The sequence below is a fragment of the Mustela erminea genome, chromosome 5, assembly GCF_009829155.1.
Source record: "Mustela erminea isolate mMusErm1 chromosome 5, mMusErm1.Pri, whole genome shotgun sequence".
NCBI lineage: Eukaryota > Metazoa > Chordata > Mammalia > Carnivora > Mustelidae > Mustela > Mustela erminea.
Window position 1 is genome coordinate 37,241,613 of NC_045618.1, and position 16,885 is coordinate 37,258,497.

A 16,885-nucleotide genomic window follows, 5' to 3' on the forward strand; every position below is an offset into this window, starting at 1 on the left:
ATCACCAATAATGATGTTTAATAGCATTTGTTTATTTTGGAGACTCCAGGAAGTGCAATTATTGGTGATTTTTCCTTTTATTTCTTCCTTCCTAATTTTTCTACAAAGACTGAATTAATTATATAAAAAGCAAATTAATCAATTCTTTTAAAAAATCTCACTAAGAAAAAGACACATACATAAATAACTACTACAACTCATAGTGGTTAAAAGCCACTAAAAATCCTATAGGTAGTACAAAATATAATAGCAGTTGACAGGAAGGAAAAAATTTAATCCAACTACAGTTACAGGAAATTTCATGGAGCCCATAACCTGCCATATTTTAAAGAATAAGCAGAACTCCAACCAGTTTCTTAAAAGGGGTGGTTATGGAGGGAGTGGGTGTGGGGACCGCTTTCAGACAGGCAGAATAATAGCAATAAAAATATACAGGCAAATACATGTAAAATATATACCTGTTGGGCTCTTATACCATTCATGTGAGGTTGACAATGTTTAGAAATTCAGACTACTTAAAAAAAATTTCTTTACAAAATAGGCTGCCACTCAATGAAGAATACTTAAGGGCATGACTTGCTCATTCTCTGAGCTCTAGGAAGATAGGTAAGTAAATACAACACTACCTGATTCCTTCCATGTAGCAGGCTGAGAGAACTCAGCTTTCTGTTCAGTCTTCTGAATTCAGCAGGGCTCACCTTTCGATTTGCATGTATCCCCTTTCCAAGGGGCATGGACAGCTTTGGAGTCAAGGGAGAACTAACTGCCAAGGCAGCCTGCAAAGGAAGGGTGCAGACCCGCTCTCCTCTCCCCAGGCCACTCAGGGCCAGGAGCCAGCTACTTGTTTAAGGCAACAGTGCCTTTGTTCTAGCCTGCACCCCCCAAAAGGAAGAAATAAATAATCCCTATAATATTCAAAATGCTAACAGGCAGGGGGAAAATAAAATGTATAGACAATAAATTACTGTTCCTAGTGAAGATTTGATATTATTATCTTTGATCCTCAACACTAACTTTTGTTTTTTTTTTTTTTCCAAAGGCGGGTTGGGGGAGAATAGTTTCCATTGAAGATACGAAATCCTCAAAAGGTGTAAGTTTTCTCTACCTAAAGTGCAGTAAGAATTCTCTTACACTCTAAGGATAACAAAATAAAATGTATACATTACACATAATTTCACATAATTTTGTTATTTATCTAATCAGCTAAAAAGTCCAGATAGGCAAGATTTATCTGTCTCAGAGTTTCCATTTTTATCTGTGAAAACAGATGAGTTGATGACAGTCCTTATCCTAAAATAAAGACACTTCACCTGTCTGAATCTTCACCCACAGTGCTTGTGAGGATCAGGTACAAAGTATGTGAAAATGCTTTGAAAATCACAATGCACCATGTAAATTACTTATTTAAAAACTCATTCTTAAAAATAAGGTTTTCAAACCAAAAGGCTATCAAAACCACAGCCAATGACCTCATTGTAATACTAAAACACCAAGTTATTTTTTAAACTGTCAGTATTTTAAGTCCGTATTTTCATTTTAAGGATTTGGATGTTAAGAATTTAACACCACAGACTTCCCCAACAGATTCTCTGGGTTTACACTAATACAACTAATGGAGGAAAATGTAGGTTTGCAAGCTGTTATTTATTTGATCAAGTGGTAGGATTTTAAGTGGCTCTTAGCCAACCATTTGGGAGATCAGGATCTCTGCAAAGAGCCAAGATGAGGGTGTGTGTATGTTTACATACGTGTCTGTGTGCACGTGAGTTTCTGTGTGTGGCTATAGTACTGGGGACCACTTTTGCCAATGTAATTTTAGAGTCTTCCATGATGAGATCCTTCTGGCAACTTCCCTGACCTTAAAAGGAGAAAAGGGAACTCTGAGTAAAGAAGAGACATGGAGCCAGGGGTATGATCTTCTAAGCCTTCAAAAGATATTTATGTCTATGTAATAGATGTATTACACCCTGGTGATATAAATTCTGACAGCATAAAATAGGCAAGCAGATACTCAGAGATTTAACTTTTATAGGTTTCTCTTTCCTTATCTATAAAATGGGTAAGAGCATCCTCTGTTTTCCACATGTAAAGTGCTGCCATGTGCCACCAGGATAAGAACTACTCAACAAATCAAAGTTAGTATTACTAGGAAAAGCAGAGTATCTCAGTAATCTTTCCTCCAAAGTAAAATAGTACTAGGAGCTCCTCCAAAACAACTTAAAACAGAAGTAGAATTTAAGAGAGCACTGTATTGTGGGAAGTGGGGAGTGAGAGATGGAAACAACAGCACTTACTTATCCAGTTTCTGACATTGAGGAAACTCTGCTCATTCGTCAGATCAAAAAGCAGAAGAAACCCCATAGCATCTCTGAAGAAGGCTGTTGTCAAGCTACGAAACCTAGAACATAAAAGCAGATAGGTCAGCTAAATCATGACCCCACTCCTGAAATATAAAACTACCAATAGTGCCCTCAGTCTCTTTCAATAATTCATCAATAACAAAGTAGATGTTTAATAATGTGCCATTGTTTCTAATAACTTCACATTATACATGCAAATAGTATCTCTTTATTTCAGAGGATTTAGCAAATTATGCTACCAAATAGATATCTAAAGTCAGAAAGAATACTTGAATATATACTGAGACTTCATAAAACAACAATTACCAAAGTTGTATTTCGAATTCAGTCTTATAACAAACTGATGGATACCAGAGGGGAGGGGAAGGGGGAAAGGATGAAATAGATAAAGGGGATTAAGAGGACACTTATGATGAGCACTGAGAAATGTATGGAGATGCAAAGTCACTCTATTGTATACCCAAGATGAATATAACACTGTACATTAATTATACCAGAGTTAAATAAAAATAAATAAAATAAAAATGGTCTCTGTAGATTTTTAAAAATTAAAAAAACAAATTGGATGGTGATATTCCAAAAGTATGTAAGACATTTATTGCTTACATAAGTTTATGTGTTAATGGGCCATGTGATTTGAAAAATCAGACTGCTAGACAGGAATCACAAGAACTAGCTCATGATCCCATAGTCTCAGTCAAGAATTTACTTAGTTAAGGGGCACCTGGGTAGCTAAGTCATTGGGTGTCTGCCTTTGGCTCAGGTCATGATCCCAGCATCCTGGGATCAAGCCCCACATGGAGTCCCACATTGGGCTCTCTGCTCAGCCGGAAGCCTGTTTCTCCCTCTCCCCCACTTGTGTTCCCTCTCTCGCTGTGTCTCTCTCTGTCAAATAAATAAATAAAATCTAAAAAAAAAAAAAAAAAGAATTTACTTAGTTAAATAGGCCTAAAGCAATGGTTCTTGCTATGTATGTTTTCCTTATCCCGAGAAAGTTCCGCTTCACTTGATGTTATAGTGAGTTCCATGACCTTTTAATTTCAGTCTCTAAAGAGGTCTCATAAGTCTGCTAACCATTTCTTTGGCTTTAAGGTGGGAGTAGTATTGACTCAGACCATATCCTTTCTTGGTACTCTCCCTTCTAAGGCTTTATCCTGCCATCTCTCCTCTCCCTCTAAAAGTCAGTTTCCACTTTATTTTTATGTAAAGTCAGCAACTGACAGGCAGAGATTCCAGGGAAGAAAATACTAGTATGAAATTGCCATCTAATCTTCTAAGTTTTCTCCAATATTTCTAATCAATGTTTTTACAAAAAGAGTCCTTATCTTTTAGGAATACATACCAAAGTAGTTATAAATGAAAACATCTGACATTTGGAATTTGCTTCAAAATAATTTGGTGGGTTGGATAAGAAGGGATGGAGGTATACGTGAAATAAGATAGGCCACAAATCAATGACTACTGAAACTGGGAAAAACGTATATGATTTTATTATACTATCCTCTGCAGTATATCTTTGAAGATTTCCATAAGAAAAAGTTAAAAAACAGAACACTTCAGGGGTACCTGGGTGGCTCACTCAGTTAAGTGTCTGACTCTTGGTTTTGACTGAGGTCATGATCTTAGGATCCTGAGATTGAACCCCAAGTGTGGATTCAGCCCACTCAGTGTGGAGTCTGCTGAAGTTTCTCTCTCCCTCACACCCTCCCCCTCCCCCACCCTGGCACATTCTCTCTCTCAAATAAATAAATCTTTTTTAAAAAAATAAAAAACACAATACTTCAAAGAAACTGTGAGCGAAAACAGTAGCTATAACTAAAAGAAATTTTATATCAAGATTTCATGCGACTTATTTTGATCAAGCAACTTCTGACCATATGAGTTAATTCTAATCAGATTTTCTGTGAGGTTTCAACAACCAGGTAAGAATAATGCATGTAATTCTGAAGTTGTCTTTTTAGCTGTGTAAACAGCAAAGGTAAATGGAGAAAAGTGTGTAAATCTTAAAGAACAATAACATGAAGAACAAGAAGAACAAGAACAAGCAAAACGAAGGAGGAGGAGGAAGGAGGTGGAGGAGAAAGGAGGAGGAGACAGGAGAAAGACTGAAGAAGTAGAAACTGTATAAGTAAGATAGTCTATTTGGAAAAGGATTCATTTTTCCTGTGACCTTGTATGAAAGAGACATCATTATCATTTCAGACTGATAGATTTCCTGCTAATTTAGCAGCATGTCTGATCTAGGTCCAAGTCAACTCATCAGCTGGCGTTTTCCTGCTCAGGTATGGTGTGAAGGGCATAGCTGGTTTTCCCTTTCCTCCAGTAAGGAACACATAACTAAAGATCTCATACCTCTCCTGCCCTGCTGTGTCCCATAATTGCAGATGGATTCTCTGGCCTCTGCCAATGGCTCCATCGGGTCCATTGGCTCTATACACCTAAAATAGCAAAATGAAAGAGAAAAAGAAAACTTTTGAAAACAATTAATTCTTCTCACTTTTGTATTCAGTAAAGATCCCATAAGCATCTAGACTTCTAAAAAAATTCCATCTGGAACACAACCTTATTTTTATATTAGTCCAAATAATTGTCTTTGGATAATACAATAATTTGTATTAAAACATAAATATACACATTATATATTTTTATAAATATATTATTAAATATATATAACACGTAATTTGTATTAAAAAATAGTCTGCTTACTTTTCCTCAAAGTTCCCTCAAGTCACTAGTATTTTTCCCTAGCCCACCTTTAAAAAGTACTCTAAAGCAATTTTATAGGAAGGACCTCTGACGATCTCTTCCTCCATAAAAGCAATGAAACGCTGGCAAAAAATGTCAAAATTCACTTTTTCCAAACACTGAAAATTAAGACTCACAATGTTCCAAGAAGCATCTAATCAAGAAAAATGGCTGAATATCAGTAAAAACACTGAACTTTGTGCTGTTTTAATTTATCCTATTCCCAAACCACTCTTCCAAGCTCCTCAGTAGCCTTGAAAACCAAGAAATGCACTATTATGGTAGCTGTGAAAACAATCAGCATAGTAGTCACTGAAGGGGGTAGAGGCAAAACAGGTTTGAAGCTCCCCAAAGTCTCATCTCCAGAGAACCATCTGAAAGTTGCCTTTAAAGCTCCATTCCCAGGCCTTGACTTGACTTTGCTAAACTCAGAGCTTGCTCTATAGTAACCTTACCCTTAGGGCATTTGTTGAAAACAATCAGGACCAATTATTTAACATCACAGCTACCAAAGGCAGCAGTACCAACAGGGGCTAACAAAATCCTAACCAAAAAACTTGAAGACAAAAATAGGGAAATGAGATGTCCATGGGGAGATTTGAAAAGTTCCAAAATATTCCTTGGAATGTACCAGGCCAGTCTCATACATAGTGTTGTACATATGTCTGGGAAAGACTTGAAAAAAACCAATTATCACATCTCTAGTTAACTTTGAGGCTCTTTTCAAGCAGGAAGTGAAAGCTAAGGCAGAGTTGTGAACTATTTATAGGAGCATTAGCACCTGTCCCAAAATGAACACACACACATACAGAGTGTGTCATAAAAAACTGAAAGACTTACTGATTCAAGAAATCTGACTACTCAGGGGCACCTGGGTGGCTCAGTCAGTTAATTGTCCGAATCTTGATTTTAGCTCATGTCATGATGTCAGGGTTGTGAGATAGAGCCCCATGTCAGGCTCTGTGCTCAACACAGAGTCTGCTTGCAATTATCTCTCTCCCTCTCCCTCTGCCCTCCCCCCCCCCTTGGGAAAGGGGAGAAATCGGATTCCAGAGTTGCCAGATTATATTATTTAAAATGTCCAGTTTTCAACAAAGTTTATGAGACACAAAAAGAAACAGGAAAGTATGGCTCATACACAGCAGGGGAAAAGAAATCAAGAGAAACCACCCTTAAGGAAGGCCAGACGTTGAACTCACTAGAAAAAGATTTTAAATCAGCTATTATAAAAATGTTCAGAGAACTAAAGGAAATCATGTCTAAAGAATTAAAGTATAAGGGCTCCTGGGTGGCTCAGTTGGTTAAGCATCTGCCTTCAGCTCAGGTCATTATCCAATGGTCCTGGGATCAAGCCCTGCATCAGACTCCCTGCTCAGTGAAGAGCCTGCTTCTCCCTCTCCCTTTGCTGCTCCCCCTGCCTGTCCTTTCTTATTCTCTGTCTCTCTAAAATAAGTGAATAAAATTTTTAAAGAATTAAAGAATAATGCCTCACTGAATAGAGAATATTAACAGAGACAGAGAATATAAAAAGTAAATGGAAATTCTGGAGTTAAAAAGTACAATAACTGAAGTGCAATTTTCACTAGAGAGTTTCAATAGCAGATTAGAACTGGCAGAAGAAATAACCACTGAATCTGAAGACAGGTCAGTTGAGGTTATCCAGGCCATGGCACAGATGGAAAAAGAGTAAAAGAAAATGAACAGAGTCTCAGAAACCTATGGAACCATCAAACATACAACATATACATACTGGCAATCCTAAAAAAGAAGACATACAGAGGCAGAAAAAAATTTGCAGACATAATAACCAAAAACCTTCAAAATTTGATGAAAAACATTCATCTGCATATTCAAGAGGGCACCAATAAATTAATAGAAATTGACTAGACACCTCATCAAGCTGTCAAAATCTGAAGACAAAATGAGAATCTTAAAAGCAGCAAATAAAAAATGATTCCTCACACACAAGGATCTAATAAGTCTAACAGCTGATTTGTTATTAAAACCAATAAAAGCCAAAAGGCAGTAAGATGACATAATCAAAGCGCTGAAAGAAAAAAAAGACTATCAACCAAGAATTATTGTTTAAAATCGAAAGAGAAAGTAAGACATCCCCAGATAAACAAAAACAAAAAATTCATCACCAGCATACTTGCTCTATAAGGAATAATAAATACAGTGCTTCAGGCTGAGATAAAAGGACACTGTGCAGTAAGTCAAATTCATAAAAAATGAAAAGCACCAGAAATATAACTACATAGATAAGTATAAAAGAAAGTATAATTTATTTTTTTATTCAATTTAAAGTATTTTTAATATTTTTAAATTTTAAATTAAGTACTTTAAAGTATTTTTTAATTCTTTTCTTCCATCTGATTAAAATACAACTGCATGAATAATTATAAATCTGTTGATTTAGACACATTGTTAGACACATAACATAACAAGATATAATTTGTTTGACAATAAGTGCAAAGGAAGGAGTAGGAAGTGAAGCCATATGTAAACACAGATTCATGATAGTAAAGAAATTAAGTTGGTATTAATCTAAACTAGATTGTTAAAAATTAAAAATGATAATTATAATCCCTAGAGGAACTATTAAAAAAAAACCTCAAATATATAGTAAAAATAATGACAAGGGAATTAAAATGAAATACTAGAAAGTATTTAACACAAAATAAAGTAGTCATGAAAAAACAAAGGAACAAAAAATAAGACACATAGAAAACAAGTACAAAATGGCAAACATAAATCCTTTCTTATCACTAATTATATTAAATATAATGAACTAAGGCACGTGGGTGACTCAGTGGAGTAAGCCTCTGCCTTTGGCTCAGGTTAGGATCTCAGGGTCCTGGAATTGAGCCCTGCATCAGGCTCTCTGCTCAGTAGGGAGTCTGCTTCCCCGCTCTGTCTGTCTGTCTCTCTGCCTACTTGTAATCTTTCTGTCAAATAAATAAATAAAATCTTAAAAAATAAATATAAATGAATTAAATACTCCAAATAAAAGGCAGAAATCGGCAAAATGGATTTAAAAATATGACCCAACCCTGTACTGTCTACAAGAGACATACTTTAGATTCAAAGATACATAGAGGTTGTAAATAAAAGGATGAGGGTGAAACACCATGCAAACAGTAACTAAAAGACAGCTGGAGAGGCTACACTAATACCAGAAAGAAAAAAAAAAACCTTTAAGACAAAAACTTAATAGGGAAAAAGAAGGATATTTTGTAATGATAAAAGGGTCACTCCATTAAGAACATATGGGAAAAAGTGTTCATCATCATTAGCCATCAGGGAAATTCAAATCAAAATCACATTGGGATACTACCTTACACCAGTTAGAATGACAAAAATTGACAAAGCAAGAAACAACAAATGTTGGAGAAGTTGTGGAGAAATGGGAACCCTCTTAAACTGTTGGTGGAAATGCAAATTGGTACAGCCACTATGGAAAACAGTGTGGCAATTCCTCAAAAAGTTAAAAATAGAGCTACCCTTGTGACCCAGCAATTACACTACTGGGTATTTACCCCAAAGATACAAATGTAGTGAAAAGAAAGGCCACATGCACCCCAATGTTCATAGAAGCAATGTCCACAAATAGCCAAACTATGGAAAGAGCGGAGATGCCCTTCAACAGACAAATGGATAAAGAAGATGTGGTCCATATACACAATGGACTATTACTCAGTCATCCGAAAGGATGAATACCCAACAACTGCATCAGCATGGATGGGACTGGAGGAGATTATGCTAAATGAAATAAGTCAAGCAGAGAAAGTCATAATACAGTAAGACAATACAACACACTGTGGTAGAACAGAGGACAAAACCACATGACCATCTCTACAGATGCAGAAAAAAAAAAAAACCCTCTGAAAATATTTAATGTCTTTCAGATAAAAACTCTCAAAAGTAAAAAAGAATGTCAACTTGAAAAACAGCATCTATGAAAAACATAGAGCTTACATTACACTTAATGGTGAAGGTCTGAATGCTTTCTCCCTGTAATCAAACAAAATGAGGATGTCCTCTCTCATAGGTTCTATTCAACTTTTATTGGAGGTTCTTGCCAGGGTAATTAGGCAAGAAAAAAAAGATCTCCAGATTGGAAAAGAAGTAGTAAAACAGAAGATGACATGATCTTGTATATAGATATATAAGGAATATCTATATTCCATAAGGAATATATATATATTTTATATATATATAATATATATATATATCCATAAGGAATAAACACACACACACACACACACACAATTAAAACTAATAAATAAGTTCATCAAGGTTTCAGTGTACAAGAGGAATTTACAAAATAAATTGTATATGTCTATACACTGGCAATAACAATTCAAAGTGAATTAAGAAAACAATTCCATTTCCTGTAGCATGAAAAATAAGATACTTAAGAATAAAATGAACAAAGAAGCATAAAACTGACACTTTGAAAGCTATAAAACATTGTTGAAAGAAATTAAAGATCTAAATAAATGGCAAACTATCTCATGTTCATGGGTCAGAAGATGTAATATTGTTAAGATACTAATATTCCCCAAATTGATCTAAAGATTCAGTGCAATCCCTATCAGAGTCTCAGCTGGCTCCTTGGTAGAAATTGATAAGCTGAACCTAAAGTTCAAATGGAATTGCTAGGAATCCAAAACAATCCTGAAAAAGAAGAACAAAGTGGGAAGGAGGACTCGTGCTTCCCGATTTCAAAACTTAGTACAAAGCAGAAGCAAGGTAAGTACTGGTTTAAGGATAAACATCTAGATGAATGGAACAGAATTGAGGGTCCAAAAATATACACTTATATTTATGGTCAACTGATTTTCAACAACAGCATCAAGACCGTTCATGGAGGAAAGCATAGTCTCTGCAATAAATGCTGCTGGTACAAATGGATACCCCTATGCAAAAAAAAAAAAAAAAGTTGGACCCCCTTCACACCATATATAAAAATTAACCCAAAATGGATCATAGACCTAAACATAAGGGCTATAATTTATATATATATACATATACATATGGATAAATATATTCTGGATAAATTATACATATATGTATATGTATGTATGTGTATATATGTATGTACATATATGTATATATACATGTATATATACATGTATATGTATATATGTATGCATATATATAAATTATATATATACATATACATGTGTATATATACACATGTATATAAATTATATATATACATATACATGTGTATATATACACATGTATATGTATATATATAATTTATCCAGAATATATGTATCCATATATATATATCCATATCTATAAATATATATTTGTCCATATATAGAACATTTATCCAGAATATATATATTTTTTAATCTTTTTTTTTTTTAATTTATTTGACAGACAGAGATCACCAGTACGCAGAGAGGCAGGCAGAGAGAGAGAGGAAGGAAAGCAGGCTCCCTGCTGAGCAGAGAGCCCAATGCGGGGCTTGATCTCAGGACCCTGGGATCATGACCTGAGCCGAAAGCAGAGGCTTTAACCCACTGAGCCACCCAGGTGCCCCAATCCAGAATAAGTAAGGAATAAAAAGACATCCCATTTCTAAACCAGCAAATAATCAGAATAGACATTTCTCCAAAGATGATATACAAATGGCTAATAAAGCATGTGAAAGAAATGATTGCTCAAAAATATTTGTCATCAGGGGAATTTATGTCAAACTTATAATGAGATACCACTTCACACTCACCAGAATAGCTATAATCAAATAGACAATAACAAGAATTGGTGAGGATATGGTGAGGATATGGTGAAAATGGAAAACAAGAATGCTGGTAAGAACGTAAAATGGTGTAGCATCTTTAGAAAAATCTGGAAGTTACTCAAAGTTAAATAGAGAGTTATCATAAGGCAAATCAATTCCATATAGCCTAGGTATATAACCAAGAGACTTGAAAACATAAGTCTACACAAAAAATGTATATGACTGTTAATGGAAGCATTATTCATTATAGCCCAAAAGTAAAACAACCCAAACGTCTATCAATGGATGAATGGGTAACAAAATGTGGCATACCAATACAATGGAATATTATTCGGTCACATAAAAGAATGAAGTTATGATACATGCTACAACATGGATGAACCTTGAAAACATTATGCTAAGTGAAAGAAGCCAGACAGAAATGGCCACATATTGTATGATTCCCTTGATGGGATATGTCCAGAAAAGCTAAATCCATGGAGAATAGATTAATGGCTAGCAGGAGGATAAATGGGGAATGACTGCTAAAAGGCACAACTGTGAATATACTAAAACCCACATATTGTACACTTTCTTTTTTTTTTAATATCTTATTTATTTATTTGTCAGAGAGAGAGACAGACAGACAGACAGTGCACAAGCAGGCAGAGGCAGAGAGAGAAGCAGGCTCCCCACCGAGGAGCCCAATGTGGGACTCGATCCCAGGACCCTGGGATCATGACCTAAGCCGAAGGCAGTGGCTTAACCAACTGAGCCACCCAGGTATCCCTATTGTACACTCTCAATGGGTGAATTTTATATCATGTGAATTATATGTCAATAAAGTGATTTTTTAAAAACAAGGTTATAAAATGGGAATAAATATTATCACATATATATACTGATTCTAGCAATTACATGTCAATACTAAAAATTTAATGAAATCCTATTCTTACTCAGTGGGTCTGAGTCTCTAAGAGTCTCTGACACTGGAAGAAAAGACCTCAAGTGAGTAAGAGGGAATGAATTCTTTTACCCTAGAAGCCAGACACCATTTATCTTTTCCAGGTAGAATATGATCCAGTGAAAGATCTTTGTCTCTTGGCCACTTGTTGACCTGCTTCATGGTGACAGTCAGTTTTTCAACAAGAAATATAGTTCATGATGAAGGCCATCTTCTCTCTGCAACTCTGATACAGTGACCTCCTCCCCTGCCCTCCACCAGCATAACTTTCAGCCCTATGGTCCCTTAAAGAAAAGAAAAAAGAGCCTCTTCCTTCACCATCCAGTAGAACCTCCATGTTCCCTTGGTTACTTCCCAGGTCAACATAGACTAGTGGCATTCTCACTCCCACGCCAACCTCACCTTCCTGGCAGGAGCGATGCGTCTGCCACTTAGTGTTCCATATGGGATTGAATTAAGACAAAGGCTACTAAAAATGATATCAAAGGTAGAAGAAATAGTCCACAAAACAGGAGTAGAATGCTAGGGGGGTTTGTAGGCTTCATAACAAATGTAGACAAATAACTTTGAGGTGTTCTGAGGGAACATGCATGTCAAAAGGGTATCAAGGGAAAATTTTGAAAGAAATCTTCACATTCGTCTCATTGGTTTTATAATAACGGTTCCTCGGCACAACCTTTTAAATCACATTTCCTAGACTGAACATGATAGACTTTCACATGCACCCTTCAATTTTATATTCTAAACTTTGTCCTTCTAATTCCTACAAAATAAACTAGACAGACAGGCAAATGCTGATTCAGAGATCACATTTTTATTTTATTTTTTTTTTTAAGATTTTTTTTTTTAATTTATTTGACAGACAGAGATCACAAGTAGGCAGAGAGGCAGGCAGAGAGAGAGAGAAGGAAGCAGGCTCCCCACTGAGCAGAGAGCCCGACGCGGGACTGGATCCCAGGACCCTGAGATCATGACCCGAGCCGAAGGCAGCGGCCCAACCCACTGAGCCACCCAGGCGCCCAGATCACATTTTTAATATAGAACTTACCACTCTCTTTTCCCTGAAATCAATGCCCACTGTCGTGATAAATTTGGAGTTAAATTTACCATCTGTGTACTGGTAAAGTACACTGGTCTTCCCTACTCCAGAGTCTCCCAAAGCCAAAAACTTGATGAGGTAATCGTAGTCGCCATCAGACATAATGAAGAACTCAGTGGTTCACCTATAAAATATAAACAAATGCAGATTTCCTAAAAAGCCAATAAGAAATATTAGCATCTTCCATGAATAAGGTGAGTTATATTAATACCCAGTTCAATAATTACTGTTTGACACCTATATGCCGAAGGGTTCTGTGAAGACGATTAGATAGTATTCACTGCCCCCAAGGACCTAATAATTTGCTAGATGAGATGTTAGTAAAATAATAAATAACAGTTAAATTTAAATTTAATGTACATATTATAGTACCATTAAGACAAAAATTCCAAGTCAGAATAAAAATTAAGAAGATAACCAGCACTAAGTCTTACATGCAGATCACACAGAGTAACAACTTTAAAAAAGAAAGAAGGAAGGAGAATGTTACAGGAATAATAATAATTCTTAGGGTACAAGTGGTTCCAATTCCCCCTTCTTTTTCAAAGTCTCCTAGTGCTAGATCCTTGGTTTTTCTCTTTTACTTGGACATCTAGGCAATTTCACTTATCCTATTCATTTTCAAAGGTCATTATAGTTGCTTCAAAGGCTATACTAAATTCACAAGTAAAATTTGGCTGTGGCTTCCTTATTTTTTTTTTTTAAGATTTTGTTTATTCATTTGACAGAGAGAGAAATCACAAGTAGGCAGAGAGGCAGGCAAAGAGAGAGAGGAGGAAGCAGGCTCCCTTCTGAGCAGAGAGCCCGATGTGGGGCTCCATCCCAGGACCCTGAGATCATGACCTGAGCCAAAGCAGAGGCTTAACCCACTGAGCCACCCAGGCACCCCTGTGGCTTCCTTATTTTGATGATGGTGATGATGGTAATGATGGTGATGATGGTGATGATGATGATGATTATATACCGCATATTAAGTCAGACTTTTCAGAATACCACTGCTCCCCTGGGAGCTAAGTTCCGGATTTGGCCAGTCACTCTCCAGAGATCATAGTTCCATTACAAAGTGCTCATCTCTCTATACTTGCCTTGGTACTCAAACAAGAAATGCTACCAATTCAGTTCTTAGATACTGACTAAAATGAAAGTCTGCCTTAGAGAAGAAAAATTCTTGTTTTTACCAACAAGACCTAATAACCATGGTAATTTTTATCTTTTATCAATGAACACTTTTCATGACTTGTTATTATTCTCTAAATAGATTGCAACTAATCAAAGTATCAGTCCAGCTGAAAATGTAGTCTATCTCCAGGGAAGGCTTACTTCTTTTTGTGCTTACATTTCTAATACCAATAAACCCTCCAGAAAAATCAGGGAAATAGCCAGCTATCCCACCACCAATGACAACTCCACATGTCATTCAAACATGCATCCTCACCCATCCCATCATCACCCCCACACATTAGATGCCCTACATTAGATACTGCTGATTTTCCTCCCAATGTCTAATTTCACCCAGCCTCACATTGAGAAACTTTACAATTCTCAATGCTTCCTATGGGATTGTTTTTATAGATCCTCAAAATTAATAAAAGCTCAAGGAAGGACATTTATTGATTTTCAAGGGTTCCTCCCCCCACCTCATCCTCAATTTGGTGACTCACCTTATGCTCAAAATTCCTGAACACTGACCCCCAAGAGCCACTGCAATTTACTTCCTCATACTGCCTCAGCAAAGATCTGGGAACTAATACTCAGATATGGCTAGTCAGCTGATAAGGGCAGAGACTCCACAAACATTCATAATTCTATTTACAAACTATAAAGAATGACACTTCACAGATAATGGCTTCCCTATATTATAGCTTCTGTATTCACAGGTTTAAGTTGCCAGTATTAATGGTATATAACAGAATTCTTCTCTAGAAGATGACCAACAGGGTACAAATAAATATTCTAGCCCATCATATCATAGGATCTCATTTAGCTCCAAGTTATTCATTAATTAGAGTTAAGAATTGAAAAGCAGGTCCAGATAATGTTTAATCATTTTGGAGGTTCCTCTAAAAATAAATGAAGAAGCAGAAAGCAACTCCAAATTCTGCAATGAGAATGATACAAGACAACACTGTGGTTACCTTACTTCCTCTTTACTTTTTAATTTGAACTAAGGGTGGTCATTTCCACATCTATGTTTTTATATCACTTAAGGTGTAGAAGAAAATGCTCTCAACAATGGCATCACTCTTCTAGAACTCTCTAAATCTACTTGAATGGAATTCAAAGCCAGATCAAACTCTATTGGCTGCACCAAAATTTACTGTGTTTACTTATCATGGGAGAAGAATCACACATATAAATCTTAAAATTTTCTTTGTGAGATTTTCTATTCATATTGACAGCAATACATAACAGTTTGTTCCCAAATCAAGACATCATAAACAAACATAACAATCATAACAAACCAATACCACTACTGAAGGTATATAAATATCACCATCAATATTAATCATAGTTTGCACTCTTCAGATCACACCTCTAGGCAATCTGCCTCGTTAATCTGAAAATAAATGTCTAAAACCTCTCACTTCCTGGGTTCAGTTTTCCAAAGGATGAAATAGAACCCATAGAGGTTAACTCATTTACATAGTCTAGAATACAAATCCCTTAACTCCAGGTTCCTGTCTGTCTCCAAGCTTATTGTCTGTTACTCACACTTCCACAAATGCATGTTGGGCTTAAAGGTGACCAGGTATTGTATCATACAAGGTAGCCTACTAGGAAACACATGACCTCCAAAGTCAAGCTGACCTGGGCTAAATTCCATGTTTCCTGAATACCTCAGATGTCTCTGAGTCTTGGATTCAGGTTTCCATCCTATGAAAAAGAAGATACTATACACTCCTTCACACCATTGTTCTAAAGATTAAACAAGATGCTTTGTGAAGCACCCAACACAATGCTTGGCATATGCTGGACACTCAGTAAATTTTAGCTCACCCTCTTTACCCCATTCTAGACAGACCAGACTGGCCCTGAAGACCTAACACAATCTCTGAAATTATCTCTGAGTCACTCAAAACACATTTCTAGCATAAAGGAATTCTGACTGGCTCAGAGTCATTTGCTGAGTCAACACAGACCACTTTCAAAGTAATTCTGATCTTTTTTGGCTGATTTAAAACATTTTCATTTTAAATTGACCTGACGATCGCAAAAGAAGTTATGACCAGCCTAAAAACAGGTTCAAATCTGTATAAAACACTGCAGTCCATGCTACTAAACCCATACTTGTTAGAAAAAAAAAAAAAAAACTGAATGGTTCATTTTTTTTAAAGTTTTTATTTATTTATTTACTTGAGAGAGAGAGAAAGCAAGTACAAGTGGAAGGCAGAGGGAGAGGGAGAAGCAGGCTCTCTGCTGAGCAAGGAGCCAGATATGGGGCTCGAACCCAGGACCCTGGGATCACAACTTGAGCTGAAGGCAGATGCTTAACCAACTGAGCCACCTAGGTGCCCCCTGAATGGTTCATTTTAGTTCAGAATGAAAGAGTTGAGTTCAAAGAGGTTACACCTACAAAACTACTTTAGCCACTTTAACTAAAACTAAATATATCTAATGAAAATTACTTGGGTCGGGGTGCCTGGGTGGCTCAGTGGGCTAAAGCCTCTGCCTTCAGCTCAGGTCATGGGCTCAGGGTCCTGGGATCAAGCCCTGCATCTGGCTCTCTGCTCAGCAGGGAGCCTGCTTCCTCCTCTCTCTCTCTCTGCCTGCCTCTCTGCCTACTTGTGATCTCTGTCTGTCAAATAAATAAGTAAACCTTTTTAAAAAATTATTTTTGTTTTAGGGTGCCTGGGCGGCTCTGTGGGTTAAGACTCTGCCTTCAGCTCAGGTCATGATCTCAGGGTCCTGGGATCAAACCCTGCATCTGGCTCTCTGCTCAGCAGGGAGCCTGCTTCCCCTCTCTCTCTCCCTGCCTCTCT

At 36.6% G+C, this 16,885-nt stretch overlaps 1 protein-coding gene across 4 annotated transcripts in view; it reads right to left on the reverse strand.

Moving 5' to 3' along the window:
- Positions 1 to 16,885, reverse strand: part of RAB27A (RAB27A, member RAS oncogene family) — a 79,139-nt gene that overhangs the window by 16,561 nt on the left and 45,693 nt on the right. For 3 of the 4 annotated variants that reach the window (XM_032342615.1, XM_032342614.1, XM_032342616.1), the window contains 3 exons: positions 12,855 to 13,029; positions 4,713 to 4,798; positions 2,295 to 2,398 (listed from right to left, as the gene is read on the reverse strand). In XM_032342615.1, the coding sequence (XP_032198506.1) occupies positions 2,295 to 2,398; positions 4,713 to 4,798; positions 12,855 to 13,007 (343 nt within the window). In that variant the 5' untranslated portion in view covers positions 13,008 to 13,029. Of the gene's footprint in view, positions 1 to 2,294; positions 2,399 to 4,712; positions 4,799 to 11,878; positions 12,066 to 12,854; positions 13,030 to 16,885 lie in introns of those variants that run through there. The other variant, XM_032342617.1, reaches the window with a different exon arrangement.